Raw genomic sequence first — 19,402 nt, forward strand, 5'->3', positions numbered from 1 at the left:
TGCTGCTTTCTGCACATTCTCTTATGAGGCTTATGAATAAAGCTTACTTAACCATCTGTTGGGTGTGCCAGTGGTGGTGACAGAACTAAAATTAGTGGTTAAAAATGGAATAAATATTAAGAAATTAGAACACATACAACAAGATTACAGAAATGAGTTACCAAGCACTTTCTCTTTTATAAAGGTAAATTCAGTGTGTAGAGATACTTAACCTAAAAGAACTATTTTCTTAATTAGAAATGGCACAGAGAAGAGAGTACAGGCATAAAGAAGTTCTTCCCAATCGTGCCTGATTATAAGAATCAGTCGAAGCAATTTTAAAAACATGAATTTCTATTTGGATTTTGATTCATTATATGTCCAGTGGACCCCTGAAATGTATTTGTTGTTGTTTGGTTTTTCAAGACAGGGTTTTTCTGTAGCCCTAGCTGTTCTGAAATTCGAAATTCACTCTGTAGACCAGGCTGGCCTTGAACTAACTCACAGAGATGTGCCTGCCTCTGAGTGCCAGGGATTAAAGGTGTGCATCACCACCACTGCCTGGCTGTTTGTTTTTGTTTTTCTGAAATGAATTTTGAATGACAGCTTTACCATGCCTCTCCTCTTCATAGTGTAACCAGACACACTGGGAAGGATGGTTATTTGTTTGGTTTTCAAGACAGGGTTTCTCTGTATTTTTGGTGCCTGTCCTGAAACTAGTTCTTGTAGACTAAGCTGGCATCTAATTTACAGAGATCCGCCTGCCTCTGCCTCCTGAGTGCTGGGATTAAAGGCGTGCGCCACCTCCTGACTGGGAAGGATGGTTGTAAAGAATTGGATACAGGAGAGTTTCTGGGAGGTTGAGGTACATTGTACCAGGAAAAAATAAACTACAAAATTGTTCCAGAAAAGACTAAACTACAAAATGAGATCTCCTGTCTCAAAGAAATACAATACAAATAGCAAAAACTGCCGTTGGAAAAATATTCACTTGCAAGCATAACAGAATAAAGAGGTCCTACCAATAAGTGACTAACAACTAATAGAGAGACAGGAATAATTCTTTTTTTTTTTTTCCTTTTTTTTTTTTTGGTTTTTCGAGACAGGGTTTCTCTGTAGCTTCGGAGCCTGTCCTGGAACTACCTCTTGTAGACCAGGCTGGTCTTGAACTCACAGAGATCCTCCTGCCTCTGCCTCCTGAGTGCTGGGATTAAATTGTGTGCCACCACCACCTGGCAACAGGAATAATTCTTAGGAAGAACAATTATGTAGCTTTTATTTTGTTGGTTAGTTTGAGTTCACTCTATAGCTGATGATGGCCATGAACTCCCCTAATTTTCCTTCCTTCACTTGTTGAGTGCCAAGATTACAGTCATGCACTATCAGGGTCAGCCTTTTAATGACATAGCTTTAAATTTTTTAATTTTATCTTATATGTGTATGGAGACACACACACACGGTATACATGAAGTTAGGATAATTTGCAAGAATCTGTTTTCTTCATGGGATAGAACTTGGCTGGTCAGGCTTGGCTGTAGGCACTGTTACTTGCTAAATCATCTTGCGGGTTCATCCTTTGTATTATGTTAAAGTTTTTATTTATTTAACAAAAAAAATCTTAATTTGTAGCCATTTTTACCTGAAATTCACTATGTAGCAAATGCTGGTATTAAAATTGTATCAATTCTCCCACCTTAGCTGTCTAGTGCCTAAACTTCTATGCCCAGCCTCCTTTGTAGTTTTCCTTTGTTGTTATACATAATGAGTTATTTTTATCTAAGACAATGTGCATGCATACATGTCTATATATGTGTATGTGAATATATGTACTCCAAAAGGCAAGAAGATATCCAGTCCCCTGGAGAATGATTAGATTATAAACAGATGCTAGTTATGTGAGCAAGTACGTATAAGTGTGTTATATATTTTAGGCAGAAGTTTCTATCACTATAACTCTCGTTGTATATGCTGTGAATAATGAAGCCTGGTCGATTAGAAAGTGCCGCTAGAGGGTATTGATATATCTGCTGCCTTGGCCTCTGAACAGACACTTGAAGCAGTGGGAATAAGGCATGGAAGATGTTTGGGAGTAGAAATTTCAAGGTCAAAGGGAAAATTTATAGGTAACAAGTTTAGGAAGGAGAACTTTAGATATGATATAGGGCTTTATTTTTAACTTTAAAATTGCATTTGTTTGTTTATCATTTATTTACATGCCATAGCATATGTGTAGAGGTCAAAGGACAACTTGCAGTTGTTTCCCTCCTTCTACCTTGGGGACCAGGGATCACACTCAGGTTGTCAGGCTTTTACCGCAAGTACTTTACTCTCTGAGTCATTTTGCTGAAATGACTAGTAGCCACGTTTGAAAAGAAAAAAAGTAAAATTATAATTTAAAAATTCATGCCAGGCAGTGGTAGCCCACGTCTTTAATCCAACCACTCGGGAAGCAGAGGCAGGTGGATCTCTGTGAGTTTGAGGCCAGCCTGATCTGCAGAGCGAGTTCCAGAACAGCCAGGATTGTTAAACAGAGAAACCCTGTCTCAAAAAAAAAAAAAAAAAAAAAAACCAACAACAACAAAAAGGAAATGAAGAATTCATTCTTCAAGAATTTCACCCATGTATAAGTGTATTATGATCATATCCACCTTTATTTCCCTCTTCCAGCCTCCCCTAAGTGTGTCTCCTTGACACATCACCCTCAGAAACATCACATCCTTGTATTTTAATATACAGCTCTGTCCAGTTAGTATTACCTGTATTACACAAGTATGGAGCCACCCATGAAAGCATGGGCTGCCCTACTGGTAGCCATACCTCCTCCCCCAGCTGGTATCAGCTGCCAGTGCTTTCTCCCCATCTATGCTAGGACTTTGACTGCTTTGATCTTGTGCTGCTATGTATTCCTTGATTGGTCATTGGTCCACTCATCATGCAGTCACATAGAATACAGGGTGTTATGCCATTTTTCTTACATTTGTTGAGGCTTGCTTTGTCTCCTGATATGTAATTAATTGTGGATAAAATTCCATGTGATGTTGAGAAAAACATGTTTCTGTAGTTTATTAGTAGAATATTTTGCAGATGTCTGTTAGGTATGTTTGATTTATGATGTCAGTTAACTCTAGAGAGTTGGATATTAAAATCACCCACTGTTACAGTGTTGGGATTAATCTGTGGCTTTATGTCTAGAAGTATTTCTTTTATGAAATTGGTTGCACCTGTATTTTGGTTCATATATGTTTAGAATTTTAATATCTTTTTAAAAAATAGACTTACTTTGTGTGTGGTCAGTGTGTAGATGTGTGTGTGTCGTGGTGCATGTGTGGAGATTAGATTATAATTTTCAGGAATTGATTCTCTTCTACCATGTGAGCCCTGTCTTCAGGCTTGGATGAAGTGCTTTTATCCACTGGACCATCTTTCTGGCCCTGTAACATTTTATTTTAATTTTTGTGTGTATGGGTATTTTGCCTACATGTATGTCTTGTGTGCCTGGTACCCATAGAAGCCAGAAGGTGGTGTCAGATCCTTTGGAACTGGGATTATATGCAGATGGTTATAAGCCACTATGAGGATGCTAGGAAGCAAACCTGGGTCCTCTGGAAAAGCTGCCAGCGTGCTTAACTGCCAAGCCATCGCTTTAGCCTCTTGATGGATTATTCTCTTGAACACAAAGTAAGCTATTTCTCTTCCGACTAATTTTGGTTCAGTGTTTATTTTGTCAGATACCAGAACAAGCTATACCTGATTGTTTCTTAATTCCATTTGCTTAGAATATATTTTCCTTCAAATACCTTTTTCAATCTGCTTACCCTAAGGTATCTATCTACCTTTGGTGATAAGATGTGTTTATTAGAGGTAATATAAAGATGAATCTTGTTTTCTATTCTAGTCTGCTAGTCTGTCTTGTTATTGTGGAACTGAGACCATTGATACTCAAAGTTATTAAAATGTATATTAATTCCTGTCATTTTGTTGAGTTTTAGATTTATGTTGACGAATGGCTCTGGTGTTATTAATTTTCTTGACCTCTTAGTTGTGTTTATCCTTCTCTTCAGCCTGAAGTACTTCCAGTATCCTCTTTAGACCTGATTTTGTGGTTGAAAATTCCTTTAGTTTATTTTTTATCATGGAAAGTCTTTATTTCTTCTTTAATTATAATAAATTGTTTTGCTGACCAGTTTTACTGTCAGTTGTGGTCTTTTCGGGTCTTCCTGCCTTCAGTGTTTCTGTCACATAATCAGCTGTTATTCGGATAGCCCTACTTTTATAAGTGACTTCATTCTATGTGGTGATATTTTGTTTGTATTTTAATAAAGATTGCCTGAAGAAGCTTGCCTGAAGACCAGAATACAGAGCTAAATCCCTTGAGGCCAAGGAGTGGTAGATCTCACCTTTTATCCTCTTACTTGGGAGTCCCATGCCTTTAATCTTAATACTAGGGAGGTGGAGACAGGAAGTGTATATGGCTTGACAGAGAAAGGAATATAAAGTAGGAGGAGCTGAAGGCAGGAACTTGGAGACAGGAACTAAAGCAGAGTCCATGGAATGCTGCGTACTAGCTTGTTCTCTTTGGCTTTCTTAGCCTGCTTTCTTATACAACCCAGTCCTCCAGTGGGCTAGATTCTTCAACATTTGTTGAACATGCTCTAGAGGCATGTTTATAGGCCAATCTTTCTTTCTTTTTTTGGTTTTTAGGGTTTTTGTTTTGTTTTGTGTTTTGTTTTTTTAATACAGGGTTTCTCTGTGAAACAGTCCTAACTGTCCTGGAACTCACTTTGTAGATCAGGCTGGCTTCAAACTCACAGACAGCTGCTGCCTAAGTCTCCCAAGTGCTGGAATTTTCAGGCCAATCTTAAGGGGAGGCATCTTCTCAGTTGACATTCCTCTTCTCAGATGACTCAAAATTGTGTCATTTTGACAAATTAAGCAAGACATGAATCTGAGTTCAGCAGTTTAATCCAGAGGAACATCAGACTCTTCCGTGCATTTATAGGCATGAGGCTGAGATCAGTTTATCCACCTGTCAAATGAGGTTGGAAGACTGAAGTTCAGAGAGGAGAGCCAGTCATCAAGAACTGGAACAGCCAGCTGGGTAGGAAAAAAAAAATAGAAGAGAAGAGGAAAAGAGGAAACACAAGAAAAAGCTCCTATTGTTGTAAATAGGAGCGGCGGTGGGGCTGCGTCCCCGGCACCCAGCCGCCCGCATGGCTTTACCCGAAATAATTTCACGGAAACTGTATTCTTTTAAACACTGCCTGGCCCATTAGTTCCAGCCTCTTATTGGCTAGCTCTTACATATTGATCTAACCCATTTCTAATATTCTGTGTAGCACCACGAGCTGGCTTACCAGGAAAGATCTTAACCTGCGTCTGTCTGGAGTACGAGAATCATGGCGACTCACTGACTCGGCTTCTTTCTCCCAGCATTCTGTTCTGTTTACTCCACCCACCTAAGGTTTGACCTATCAAATGGGCCTAGGCAGTTTTTTTTTTTTTTATTAATTAACCAATGAAAGCAACAGATTAGAAAGAAATCACTCCCATATCAACCTATTGCAGAGCCCCAATTATATGAAATGCCCAGGATGATATAAAATCACCATGGTCTCTAGCCGTGCTCAAACAGTAGTCTTGTGTGTTGACTGCTTCACTGTCCTCTATGAGCCTACTGGTGGAAAAGCAAGACTGACAGAAGGATGTTCCTTCGGGAGGAAGCAGCAGAGTGACTCACATGCCCAATGAAAAATAGTTTCACAGGAATATAGCCAAGTCGTAAGATACTACTGAGAAGTTAACTGGAGTTGAAAGTCGAGACTTGACCTTGGAATCAGCAGCTTAATTGAACTTCAGTTTCTTCATATATAAAAGCACCATTACCTTAAGCATTAATGAGATCCTCATGAAAGAAATCATTCATAGAATTGGGGGAGTGGAGAGGTGGCTGCTTTTCAGCACCCAGGTTTGATTCCCAGCACCCGCGTGTGATCGCTCACAACTGTCAGTAACTCCAGTTCCATGGGATCTGGCACTCTCTGCTGGCGTTTGCAAGCACCAAACATGTACATGGTACCCAGACTGGCAAAAAACAACCATACATATAAAATAAATATTAAATTTATAAGAAGGAGTGGGGAATATTACAATTCAGAGAGAAGTAACTAAGAATGAAGGAAAGCACAAATAAGTATACAGACAGGAAGATGTATAATTTTGTGTAGATTTTCTTACTGGAGTGTGTGATGAGTGTCTGCTGAGGACTGAGAAGTGTATGTGTGAGAGACAGAGATTAAGGAGTGTGATCAGGCGCTTTGTTGGTTTCAGTTTTTTGAGACAAAGTCTCACAGTATAGTCTTGGCTGTCCTGAGAATGGAATTCAGTCTTTAGACCAGGATGGCCTTGGGGAGAAGTGTGTTTTGTTTTGTTTGCTTTTGAAATCACTGCGCTGACCTTCCTGCTTCTACTCTCTATCACTGTGTAGCTGCGTGGGGAGGGAGTTGAACACGGGCTTAGAATGTGTGATGCTTTTGTTTTGACCGAAGCATCTCAAAACAACAGCAAACAAACTCACTAGTAGATATTTTTCTTTTTCTTTTTTTTTTTTAAAGATTTATTTATTATGTACACAGTGTTCAGCCTCCATGTATGCCTGCAGGCCAGAAGAGGGCGCCAGATCTCATTACAAATGGTTGTGAGCCACCATGTGGTTGCTGGGAATTGAACTCAGGACCTCAGGAAGAGCAGTCCGTGCTCTTAACCTCTGAGCCATCTCTCCAGCCCCTAGATATTTTTTCTTTAATATTAAAAAGGCCACAAATAAGGCTAGAGAGATGGCTCAGCTGTTAAAGGCTAGGATCTCAACATTAACCAAAAAGGCCCCAAATCTATCGACTTGGCATTCTGAAAACAGCCTCAGCTGCTTCATCTTTGGTCACAGAAGCTGCTCTTTGAAGCAGGCGGCAGTAACTATAGACACTCCCAGTTTCTCAGAATGCTGAGAACAAGTAATTGTTTGATGTTCATGGATAAATGGAGCACCAGGCTCACATCCTCCAAGACTCGGGAAATATTGTTGAAAAAGGGATAGAAAGAATTTTTTTTTTTTTTTTTTGTTTTGTTTTGTTTTTCGAGACAGGGTTTCTCTGTAGCTTTGGAGCCTGACCTGGAACTAGCTCTTGTAGACCAGGCTGGCCTTGAACTCCCAGAGATTCGCCTGCTTCTGCCTCTCCAGTGCTGGGATTAAAGGCGTGCGCCACCACCGCCCGGCAGAAAGAATCTTAAGAGTCAAAGACTGGGGCAGAGTATTAAAGAATGTTGTGACAAGGCTATGATTACCCGTATAAAACCTACACTTGATTGAGCCCATCAGCATCTCATCATAGTATGGGAGAGGGACTCATGAGCTTCCACCCAAGGGTCTATAGGTCTTAATGGTTATTGGAGGAGAGAGATGTTTCTTAAATGGCATAAATCTGGTAAGGTGCTCGTGTTCCTATAAATAACCTCTCGCCTATAATTAAATTTAATGGATCACAAAAAAAATACATGAAATATAATAAGTAATTAGAGTTGGAGAAAGACGAAAGGGTAATGAAGGTCAAGGGAATATGCTCAAATATATTATATGCATATGAGAAAATGTCATAGTAGAAATCATTGTGTATAATTAATGTATGCTAATAAAATCATAGGTTTTATTATGAATGTACTATAAATTTGAATAGTTTATGTTCACATTATAATCATACATTTTTATATTCTATATATAATAAAGGTCAGTTTGGTTTTGTGTATTGTAATTTTTCATTGGAAAACAAATACAAAACTTATAATCTTGCCTTAGATTTGAGGCAAACTGGCTGTAAACAGATTCTCTTGATTTTTTTTGGGGGGGGGAGGGCAAGGTTTTCTATGTAACCCTGACTGTCTGGTACTCACTATGTAGACCAGATTGGCCTCAAACCTGAAGATCTACCTGCCTCTGCCTCCCAAGTGCTGGGTTTAAAGGTGTGCACTACTACTGCCCAATCAGATTTTTTTTTATGTGGCTAAGTTTAAAAAGCAAGTAACAAAAGAAAATGTTTCTGGTACAATAGCAGCATCACAAGACACATCATATGTACCTGGATAAGACACCCACTTCATAGTGATGCAACCTTTGTAGTTATTAAGTACACAAACTGTTTTATAAACTTCCTGTAAAATACAAATAAGAGTGTTTAACAGAACTGATTATACTCACTTCAACAAACAGGTCAATATGTATTTTCAGTTAAGACTTCTTAGTTTTGTTGTAGTTTGTTTTGTTTCTTTGCTTTTTCAAAGCAGGGTTTCTCTGTGCATCCCTGGCTGTCCTAGAACTCAAATCCACCTGCCTTCCCCCACCAGGTGCTGGGATTAAGAGTGTGCACCACTACCCCACAGGTACAATATGTCTCTAAATGTAAATTAGCAGCATGGGATAGGACCATTGGTGTCAACTTGATATTGCAGAACACTGACTTCCTATTTTGCTCTCTTTTCAGGTAACATTTCACTTGTTGCATTTCCAGTTTCCAGCACTCACTCACCAACAAAAATTTTACCGAAAACCTTAGGGCCAATAAATGTGAATGTTGGACCCCAAATGGTAAGAAAACTATCGAATCTTGTATTTGACACTTCACTTAGGCAAGACTAATTTATAGTATTATTATGCTGAAGATATTTGACAAAATACTTTAGTTATCTCATTTACTTTAAATAAAAGCTTTATTTTTATCTGAGTGTAATTGATTAATTTTTTTTTTTTTATTTTTATTTTTTTTTTTTTTAGTTTTTCGAGACAGGGTTTCTCTGTGGTTTTGGAGCCTGTCCTGGAACTAGCTCTTGTAGACCAGGCTGGTCTCGAACTCACAGAGATCCGCCTGCCTCTGCCTCCCGAGTGCTGGGATTAAAGGCGTGCGCCACCACCACCCGGCTAATTGATTAAATATTAATAAAAGTTTTTGTGCTCTTAATTTTTAAGTTTAACATATTTTACTCTGTGGGTTCTGAATGTGTTATATTAAAGATTTTCTCTCTTTATAAGGCTTCTCTTTTATTGTTGAATTAACTTGAAATCTATTGTATTCTATCTGTCTTCTGTTTTCTTTTTCTTATAAAATAACCTTTGTGAAAACCATGTGTTCGCATATAAATTGAATGCTTAACTGAATTTATAGGTGTGCACCACTAAAATTAAGTTGAATTTATAGCTAGAGCTATAGATTTCAAATAGATTTTTTCTATTTAAAGGTTATTGTAGATCAGCTCATGCTTGAATTTGCATTGGGAGGATACGTAGGAAGATCATCACAATTTCCAGGATAACCTGTCCACATAGTGAGTTCCAAGTAATCCAGGGAAACCAGGCAGTGGTGGCACATGCTTTTAATTCCAGTACTTGTAAGGCAGAGACAGGAGGATCTCTGTGATTTCGAGGCCAGCCTGGCCTACAAGAGTTAGTTCTAGGACTCGCTCCAAAGGCTACAGAGAAACCCTGTCTCAAAAAGCCAAAAAAAAACAACAACAACAACAACAAAACCCCAACCAACCAAACAAACAAAAACAAAACAACAAGTAATCCTGGGAACTGCAACTCTGTCTGGAGGGAGCAAAGAAGGAGAGAGAACAGATAGAGAGGCTGGGGGGATAAGTAGCTGGGGAAACAATAATATGCCATTTTAATTCTTAACTCTAAAAATATTGGAGGAAAAATAATTATGTGTGTGTTTTTCTAAAGGCATTCATTCATTCTGCTATCACTCTCAGAAAACCTTGTTTATAATCACAGTTATATTAAGTTACTCTTGCCTGGTTTGGTGGTTTGTACATATAAACCCCGCACTCAGGAAGTTGAGGCAGGAGGATTTTAGTGCATTTGAAGCCATGGAAACCATCTGAAAAGCCTACTGTAAGGGAGTGGAGAACAGTTAAGAGAATGGCTGCTCTTGGGAGCTACAATACTCTCTTCTGTCTTCTGCGGCAGCAGGCATGTAAGTGGCACACAAGCATACATGCAGGCAGGATACCCATTTATAGAAAATACACAAAAAATCAGCCGGGCAGTGGTGCCACCTTTAATATCCCATCACTTAGGAGGTAGAAGCAGACAGATCTCTGTGAGTTCAAGGCCAGCCTGGTCTACAGAGCAAGTGCTAGGACAGGCTCCAAAGCTACACAGAGAAACTTTGTCTCAAGACCAAAAAAAAAAAAAGAATATAATAGTGGCACATGCCTTTAATTCCAGCACTCAGGAAGTAGATGCAAACGGATCTCTGTGAATTTGATGCCAGTCTGATTTACTTTTTATATATTTTTCTAAAGATTTATTTATTATGTGTACAGTGTTTTGCCTGCATGTTTGCATGCACACCAGAAGAGGGCACCAGATCTCATTATAAATAGTTGTGAGCTACCACATGGTTGGTGGGAACTGAACTCAGGGCCTTTGGAAGAGCAGCCAGTGTTCTTAACCTCTGAGCCATCTCTCCAGCCCCTGCCAACCTGGTTTATAAAGTGGGTTCCAGGACAGCTAGTGTCTTGAAAAAAAAAAAAAAAAAAACCAGAAAAAGGAGAAGAAAAATGGAAAGAAAATAATTATTCTTTTGTGTTCTTAGCATATATCTTCAGGTTAATCAGCTTTTCTAAGGAATGGTCTTCTAGCCAGATGACTGGCAAGTCCAGTTGGATTAATGCTGTTTTTAAAATTATGTTATCTATTTTATGTGTATAGGTGTTTTGCCTGCATATATGTCTGTGTACTACTTGTGTGTACAGTACCCATAGAGGCAAGAAGCAGTAATCAGATCCACTAGAACTAGAGTTACAGACAGTTGTGAGCTGCCATGTGGGTGTTGGATTTAAACCTGGGTCCTCTGAAGGGCAGTGGATCCGTCTCTCTAGACCATAGTTAACGCTTAAGATTGAGGACAACAGTATGGCGTGATTTGGGCAGAATTTTTTTTTTCATCTAGAGTGAAATAGAAATCAGATTCTAGTTTTTTGTTGTTGTTTTGTTTTGACCAAAAAGTCAGAGTTTTCCTATAATGGGCCTTGATATCTCTACTTTTTTGTATGAGAGATTTCCTTGGTAGCGTTACCAGGGAAACGTTAGGTGGGTGTTAGGTATATTTCTTAAGAGGAGCCTCTCCGCTGACGCAAGTAATTCCAACCAGACCAAATTAGATCGAATTAAGATGCCCATGTTTAATGCAGTGCTCCCTGGAGGATGGGAGCAAAACCTGAGACAAGGGTGCTCCTCTTTTGGGTCTCAGCCTAAATAGCCTGTGGGAGTGGTCCTGACCCTCCCTGGGAGGGATCAGCACTTGGCAGGCTTCCCGTAGGTGGAGTCTGGACCAAGACAACTCCCAGGGGAGGGGCTTTCAAAGATGGATGCCAGGTATTAACAGTGGGGTGTTGCAAGTAGCCCACTTGTTAGTTCCTGGCTGCTCAGCCCTGAAATAATCACACAGAAACTATATTATTTAAAACACTGCTTGGCCCATTAGCTCTAGCCTTGTATCTTAATTTTTATCTTATCTAACCCTTATATCTTAATTTTTTTTTTTTTTTTTTTTTTTTTTTTGGTTTTTCGAGACAGGGTTTCTTTGTAGCTTTGGTGCCTGTTCCAGAACTAGCTCTTGTAGACCAGACTGGCCTCCCTTATATCTTAATTTAACCCATTTCTAGTAATCTGTGTATCGCCTCGTGGTTGTTGCCTACCAGCAAAGTTTCAGTGCATCTATCTCCAGCAGCAGCACCATGAGGTCTCCCTGACTCTGCCTCTCTCCCTCATTCAGTTTAGTTTTCCCCGCCTAGCTAAATTCTGCCTTGCTGTAGGCTCAAGCCAGCTTCCATGGGCACTTGGAATACAAGTGGTACACAGCCATATATGCAAGCAAAACACCCATATACATTAAATAAGGAAATGAAATAAGTACACAAATTTTATTTTTTGAGACACAGTCTTATTATGTAGTCTTCATCTCTAGACCAGACTTCCCTCAAACTTAACAGATTCACTTGGGATTAATGACATGTTCCAAATACCTGGTTAGTTATTGTCTTTTTTTTTTTTTTTTTTGGTAGAGGTGAGAGTACTTCGCAGGAGTCAGTTTTAGCCTTCTACCATGTGGGTTCCAGGGATTGAATTCTGGTCATCAGGCTTGGCAGCAAGTGCCTTAGCCTGCTGAACCACAGCCGTTCGCCAGCTCTTCTTGTCACTTACTTCACATGTACTAGTCCTGGTTTAGTCCCCAGAGCTGGGGTGGGGAAAGAAACCTAAAATTAAAAACTACCGTTCTTCACCTCTGTTCCTCATTCAGTATTTTTTAAAAGTTTTTTTGGTTAGAGAATTTTTGACTAGATTATTACTTTTTTTTTTTTTTTTTTTTTTGGTTTTTCGAGACAGGGTTTCTCTGTGGCTTTGGAGCCTGTCCTGGAACTAGCTCTGTAGACCAGGCTGGTCTCGAACTCACAGAGATCCGCCTGCCTCTGCCTCCCGAGTGCTGGGATTAAAGGCGTGCGCCACCACCGCCCGGCTATGTTTTTTTTTTTTTTTTTTGGACTAGATTATTACTTATCATTTTCTTTTTTACCTTTTCATTTTTTCCTTTTATTGAAAATAGTTTTTTTCTTTTACATGATAAATCTTGATTATAGTTTCTCTTCCCTCTATGCTTCCCAGGTTCATCAGCTTCTTCTTTTTTTTTGTTTTTTGTTTTTTGTCTTTGATTTTTCAAGACAGAGTTTCTCAGTTGTTATGGAGCCAGTCCTGGAACTCGTTCTATAAACCAGGCTGGCCTCGAACTCATAGAGATTCTCCTGCCTCTGTCTCCCAAGTGCTGGAATTAAAGGTGTGTATGTACCATCACCACCTGGCAGATTCATCAGCTTCTTAAAAGCTAGTTTCTAAACTGGGCAGTTTAGAAGCTCCAAAGCTTCAGAGAAACCCTGTCTTGAAAAGCCAGGAAGGGGTGGGGGGATAGTTTCTGCCCTTCCCTTTTGATCTCTTGGAAGCTGAAGCTTAACTGAAGGTAGAGATTTCAGATGGGACTATCAGGCGTGCCTAGAAGGTAGAGGCACATGCCGTCAACTTGTGATCTAAGATCCATCCCTGGAGCTTACTTACATGGTGGAAGGAGAGACCCAATTTCTGAAAACTGTCTTCTGCTCTCCTTATATGTGCTATGGCATGCAGGGGCTCTGTCTGTCTGTCTGTCTGTCTGTCTGTCTGTCTGTCTGTCTGTCTGTCTATTATCTCTCTACCTATCTCTATTCATTCATATACATGTATGCTGACAAATACATATGCCCACAAAAAAAAAAATGTAAACCTCTCTCTCTCTCTCTCTCTCTCTCTCTCTCTCTCTCTCTCTCTCTCTCTCTCTGTCTCTCTCTCTCTCTCTCTCTCTCTCTCTCTCTCTCTCTCTCTCTCTCTCTCTCTCTCTCTCACACACACACACACACACACACACATAGGACTGGTGAAAAGAATTTTCATTGGTTGTGAAAACTAATGTATATTTTTGTTTGTCTTTGTGTATATATGTGTCTGTGTGAATGTGTGCCCCACATGTGGGGGGTACCAGTGGAGGCTAGAAGAGGTCGTTGGACCCCTGGAGCTGAAGTTACAGATGCTTACATAGGTGTTGAGAACCTAATTCTGGTCTTCTAAAAGAGCATCAAGTAACTGCTAACCATCCCTCAAACCTGGGAAACTAACTTAGCAGTTTTAACTAACTTGCCTTAATTAGGAGACTTGACCTTTCCTCACAGTTTAAATATATATAAATGCTATATATCTTAAGAACATTTATGTGTATATTATGATGACCTCATGGCTGTCTTACTTGAGAGGAATAGAAGCTACAAACTTGTTGGTGACACACTCCTTTAATCCCAGCACTTGGGAGGCGGTGGCAGGTGGATCTCTGAATTTGAGGTCAGCCTGGTCTACAAAGTGAGTTCCAGAACAAACTCCAACCTACGCAGAGAAACCCTGTCTCTAAAAACAAACAAGAAAGGAAAAGAAACCACATGCTTAGTGAAAGCAAAAATGTCATTTTAATAGAATATAATACTTAATTGTGAACGTTCTTTTTCAGAATAAATATGCTCTCCTCTTTTAACTGTAGATGGCAGTAGTACTTTAGATATGTTTTTTAAGGCAACCAGTCTTCTTTGTGTTTAGTTACTATTGATTTTCCTAGTCTAACTAATTAGTTGTTCTAGAAATAACAGACAGGATTAAATTAAAGATATTTGAGGTTAAGGTCTGAGAAACAATTGATTCTAAGATTTAAAATGCCTTTTTCTTCTCTTAGCTGAATGTTAAAAGTATATTTGCACTTATTTGCATATGTATACAAATCTGTCCACGTGAGTCAGTGTGTATATTTGGAGATCAGAGAATTCACGAAGTCACTTCTCTCCTTCTATCATGTGGGTTCTTAGGTTATTAGGCTTGGTGGCAAGCAACATTTACCCAACATGGCCTCCTTGTCGACCTAGAGGTTTGTTTTTCAAGTCACTTAAATTTGGAATTTTAAAATTTTATTGTTCAGGGATATAAAATATGCTTTGACTCAGCTGAACCATGGTGGCACACGCCTTTAACCCCAGTATTTGGGAGGCAGAGTCAGCTACATCTCTGTGAGTTCAAGGCTCGCCTGGTCTACAAAGTTAGTTCCAGGACAGGACAGCTAGTACTATTTCACCTTGTATTGCCATACAAAAGAGTTCCACACTAGCCTCAACCTTTACACTATTTCCTTACCACCAGTAGGATTGTCACCTCTATGGCTGAGCTGTCCTTTCTCTTTCTCAAGAGGATTTTCTTTTTAAAGCTGAATCTTTATTATTATGTTTTTTAAAGCTTTTCTTTTCCTGTGGGAACAAGAACAAAACCTCTTCCCTAACAGCACATCTCCTGATTTTCATTATAACTGCCTGACCTGTAGGATTGTTTGGTATAACTGTAACATGCTTTATATTATAATAAGCAAAAACCTTTTATTTTCTTTGAGACATATGCTGGACCACTGTCTGTCTTTATTTGTGCAGCTATACCTATGATGGCCATAACTTCTAGTAAGTGTGTGATTACCAAATCATTCTTTTACAAGCTCAAAGCAGTTGCCCATTGAAAATCTGAATAGGTTTCAATGATGTGGTGTACATATTTTAATTTTCCAAATTCTGCAAAGTAGAACACATCCATCTGCCAGATTTCATTCCTTTGAGTACCTTTTGGGTGACTTTCTGCAGGTTGTGGTGTTTGATTATATAAAGAACAAGATTTCTTTTTAACAACAAATACAAGAGAAATTAAGGGCTGGTTGATTCTTAAATACAGTGAGCATCTAGTTGCTCCTGTACCAGATGTTGTAAAGCCTGCAGTTTTTCTTCTATTGAAGGCCATTGTTTAATCCATATTGGTTTCTAAGTTAACCATTTTAAAGGCCGTTGGTACTTCTAAATGTTTGCTAGTTGTTTTGTGTTTTTGTACAGCCTGAATGGTTGGTTTTTTTGTTTTTTTATGGTACCTTATAATACCCTTCCTAGAAACATTTTGGTGTATGATATAATTGAGAACTGTGTCCTTTGTGTTAGTGTTTTTGTTTTGTGAGATGGGGTCTCATTGTATTGTATTGCCCTGACTGACCTAGAACTCAGTCTGTAGACCAGCTGGCCTCAACTTCAGAGATCTGTGTCTCTGTCTTTCAAGGGCTGGAATTACAAACTTGTGCAATCACTTGCAGCTTTTCTGTGAGTGTCCCTTGGCATTGTATAGACCCTGCAGAACGATGTGGAGTATGAACATGAAGACAAATGCAGATTAGCAGTCCAGCTTTCAGAAGACAGTATAAATAGAATCGTTTCTATATAGTCAGTTTATACAGATTTTTTTCTCTTGAGTCTTCACCAAAGTGTTACTAATATGGAAGTTTTCACGTTGTTACTAAAGTAGAATTCTTACATGCTCAGTAGCTGTTGCATCCATTATCCAAAGAGGCACCAGTCTTCTTCCATTAACTCCTACCCATTGGAGCATTCTTTTTGAGACAGGGTCTCACTGTAGCTGTGGTTGGTTAGAAAATTGCTACATACACAAATGTTGGCTTTAAATAAGTGGAGGACTTCTGACGCTGTCTCCTTAGTGCGGAGTCTATAGGTGTGCACCACCACACCCGGCTTCCAAACCTTTTCCTTAAAAATAAATAAATAAATAAATAAATAAATAAATAAATATTAAAGCAATGCTTTCACAGTCTCATGAAATGGCTTAGCATCTGTTCCCAAACCTGATGGCCTGAATTTAATGCCTGGGACCCACATAGTAGAAGGAAAGAAGTGATTTCAACAAGTTGTCTTCTGACCTACACATATGCACCATACATTAATTTTTTTGGTTTTTGAGAAAGGGTTTTTCTGTGTATCCCTGACTATCCTAGAACTCATTTTGTAGACTAGGCTGGCCCCTAATTTTTTTTGAGTTGTATTAGTTATGTTTCTATTGTTGTGATTTAAAAAAAAAAAACATGAGCAAGGCAGTTTATAGAGAAAGTTTATTTGGAATTATGGTTCTACGGGGACAAGAGTCCATCATGGTGGAGAAGTACTAGCAGCTGGAGTAGCAAGCTGAGAGCTCACATCTTGAACCACAAGCATGAATCCAAGAATGAACTGGAGTGGCTCGAATCTCTGAACTCTCAAAACCCACGCCTACTAGCTTACTTCTTCCAGCGCGGCCATGTTTCCTAAACCTCCTTCTCAGGAACACCAAGTATTCAAATGCCCAAGGTTGTGGTAGACAACTCATTAAAACCAACACAGAGATTTAAAAAGAAAAAGGCAGGTGGTGGTAGTGTTCACTTGGTTTTCGATACGAGAGTTCACACTCTCACTCTCTACAGAAAGCTATAGAGGAACCCTGTCTCTAGGGGGGAAAAGTTCTTTTACCAGTGAAAACAATAAGCCCTAAAAAGCAGTTTTAGTTACACATTTTGACAGATAACACAGCTGTCACCTGAAAGGAAATGAAAATTTATTTTGAGGATAGATAACAATGAGTGACAATGGCGCAAGAACATGAATTATATTACTACCTGAATAACATGTAGTTCATCAAAATTCCATGAACTTTTATAGTCACCAGATACATTGATGGGGAGAATTCTACTGTAGGTTTCAGATACTGTCTGCTGACATTCTTAGTTTTGGGGTTAGTGCCTGCTGTTGAGACACTAAATTAATACATTCCAACATTTTACTTAATAGTTGAAGGAATTTAGGGCAGACAGAGGTGAACAGTAAGTAGCTCACCAGCACTTGGTAGGTAGCAGGAAGGTCAGGAGTTGAAGGTTATCTCCAGCTATGTAGTGAGTGCAAGACCAGCTGGGGCTATATGAGACTCTTAGGGAAAAGAAATTAAGGCCAAGATCATTGTGCAGAAATGGCTAACATTATTTATAATTGAATAATTATCTATAACTGAATAATTAAAATCCATATGGTACAAATTTTATGTATTTTAAGATGGTCTCTTGTGGTCTAGTATGTTTTCAAGCTTACCTCCTTCAAAATGCGAAGATTACAAGCATGGACCATCACATCCAGCTTATATGGTCCTAGGGATGCGTAGGGATCAAACCCAGAACTTTATGCTTACTAGGCAAGCACTCTACCTAAATTGAGCTACATTCCAACCCCATTTTATGTATGTATGTATGTATGTGTTTTTGTTAAGGGTTTCACTGAGACACCTAGAGTAGATTTGGCTTGCTGTGTATATAGAGCAGGCTGATCTTGAATTTATAGTAATCCGCTTGTATCTACCTCCCAAGTGCTGGAGTGATTGGCATGTGCTACCATGCTTGACCAGAATACTTTATTTAATAATTTCGGGTAAAGTTGAGAGAGGGAAAAATGAAAATAGAATTACATTCATCCATGCAAATCATAACTCTCACTCTAAAGGAAATAGATTTTATTTTGAGACAAATAAGAGTGACCCATGGTCTGAGAGCACAGATTTAAGTTGTTCCAAGTGACATGTTCCCTGTGGATGTGATTACATAGAGTTTTGTAGTCACAGAATGAAGATAGTCATCAGTCAATCCATTCATTCCTGGGGCCATCAGGTACGCAGATTACAGCAGAACTAGAAAAACTGCTGAAGGTCTCAGATGCTATTTGATGATATGCTTAGCTTTTGGCTTAATGAAAGCTAGTGGACTGTTAAGCTGATAGATTTCAAAAGGGATGTTTAGCCAGATACAGAGGTTGATGATAAGTGACCGTTAGACTAAAGAGTCCAATATCATTGGCTCTCTGTCTGCAAATTCTACTCTCCACTATCCTGAGATTCTGAAGTCCAAATCCACCTACAGAATGTAGGTGTGGCTTTTTTAGGGAACTTAATTCATACATCCTGGAACAATCAGATTGTTTAGTGGTTTGGGATGTATATTGGGTTCAGACTCACTGCTGTCCTGGGTCACATAAATCAGATTTTATTACAGTTTCTTTATTTAATTTCAAATAAAGTTTTTGTTTCCCCTTTTCTCTGGGGTAGTGGTTGGGTGTTTTGTTTTTTTTTTTTGCTTTTAAGACAGTGTCTCATTTGGAAGCCCTTGTTGGCCTCAAACTTTCTAAGACCATCCTACCTCTGCCTCCCAAGTGCTAGGATTAAAGATTTGTGTATGTGTTACACACGTGCGCTTGAAGGCCAGAAACATGCATTAGTTGTCTTCCTTCATTCTTTTGTGTATTCATAGGAGACGGAGGTCTCTCCCTGAACTTAGGGTTTGCATGTTTTTGGCTGGACTGGAAGCTAGTAAATCCTGACAATCTTTCTATTCCCTGACTCCCGCAGAGCTGGGCTCCAGGTTGTGGTTGTTTTGGTGGGATTCAAACTCCAGTCCTTAGAGTCGCACAGCAAGCACTCTTTTTTTATTATTATTAAATGTTTAATTTATTTTACATTCCAACCAGAGTTTCCCCTCCCTCTTCTCTTTCTGTTCCCTCCCCTGATCTTCCTTCTACACTGCCGTCCCTGTCCGCTTTTCTTCCTCTGTCTCCATTCAGAAAGGGTAGGGCCTCCCTTGGGAGTCAACAAAGCCTGGCATATCAAATTGAGGCAGGGCCAAGCTCCTCCCCCTTGCTTAAAGGCAGAACAAGGCATCCCACCATAGAAGAATAGGTTCCAAAAAGCCAGATCATGAATCAGTGACATACAGGTCCTTGTCCCACTATCAGGGGCCCTACAAACAGACCAAGCTACACAACTGTCATCCAGATACAGAGGGCCTAGGTCAGTCTCAGGCAGGTTCCGTAGCTGTTGCCCAGAGTCTATGAGCTCCCACGATGTCGGGGTCAGCTGTCTCTGGTTTCC

General features: G+C 39.4%; 1 protein-coding gene across 9 annotated transcripts in view; it reads left to right on the forward strand.

The window, feature by feature from the left end:
• The window catches only part of Tfdp2 (transcription factor Dp-2), a 119,542-nt gene that overhangs the window by 57,449 nt on the left and 42,691 nt on the right, over nt 1–19,402 (forward strand). For all 9 annotated transcript variants that reach the window (XM_057766730.1, XM_057766729.1, XM_057766722.1 and 6 more), the window contains one exon: nt 8,508–8,611. In XM_057766730.1, coding sequence (XP_057622713.1) covers nt 8,609–8,611 — 3 coding nt within the window. In that variant the 5' untranslated portion in view covers nt 8,508–8,608. The remainder of the gene's footprint in view (nt 1–8,507; nt 8,612–19,402) is intronic.

The sequence above is a fragment of the Chionomys nivalis genome, chromosome 4, assembly GCF_950005125.1.
Source record: "Chionomys nivalis chromosome 4, mChiNiv1.1, whole genome shotgun sequence".
Lineage (NCBI taxonomy): Eukaryota > Metazoa > Chordata > Mammalia > Rodentia > Cricetidae > Chionomys > Chionomys nivalis.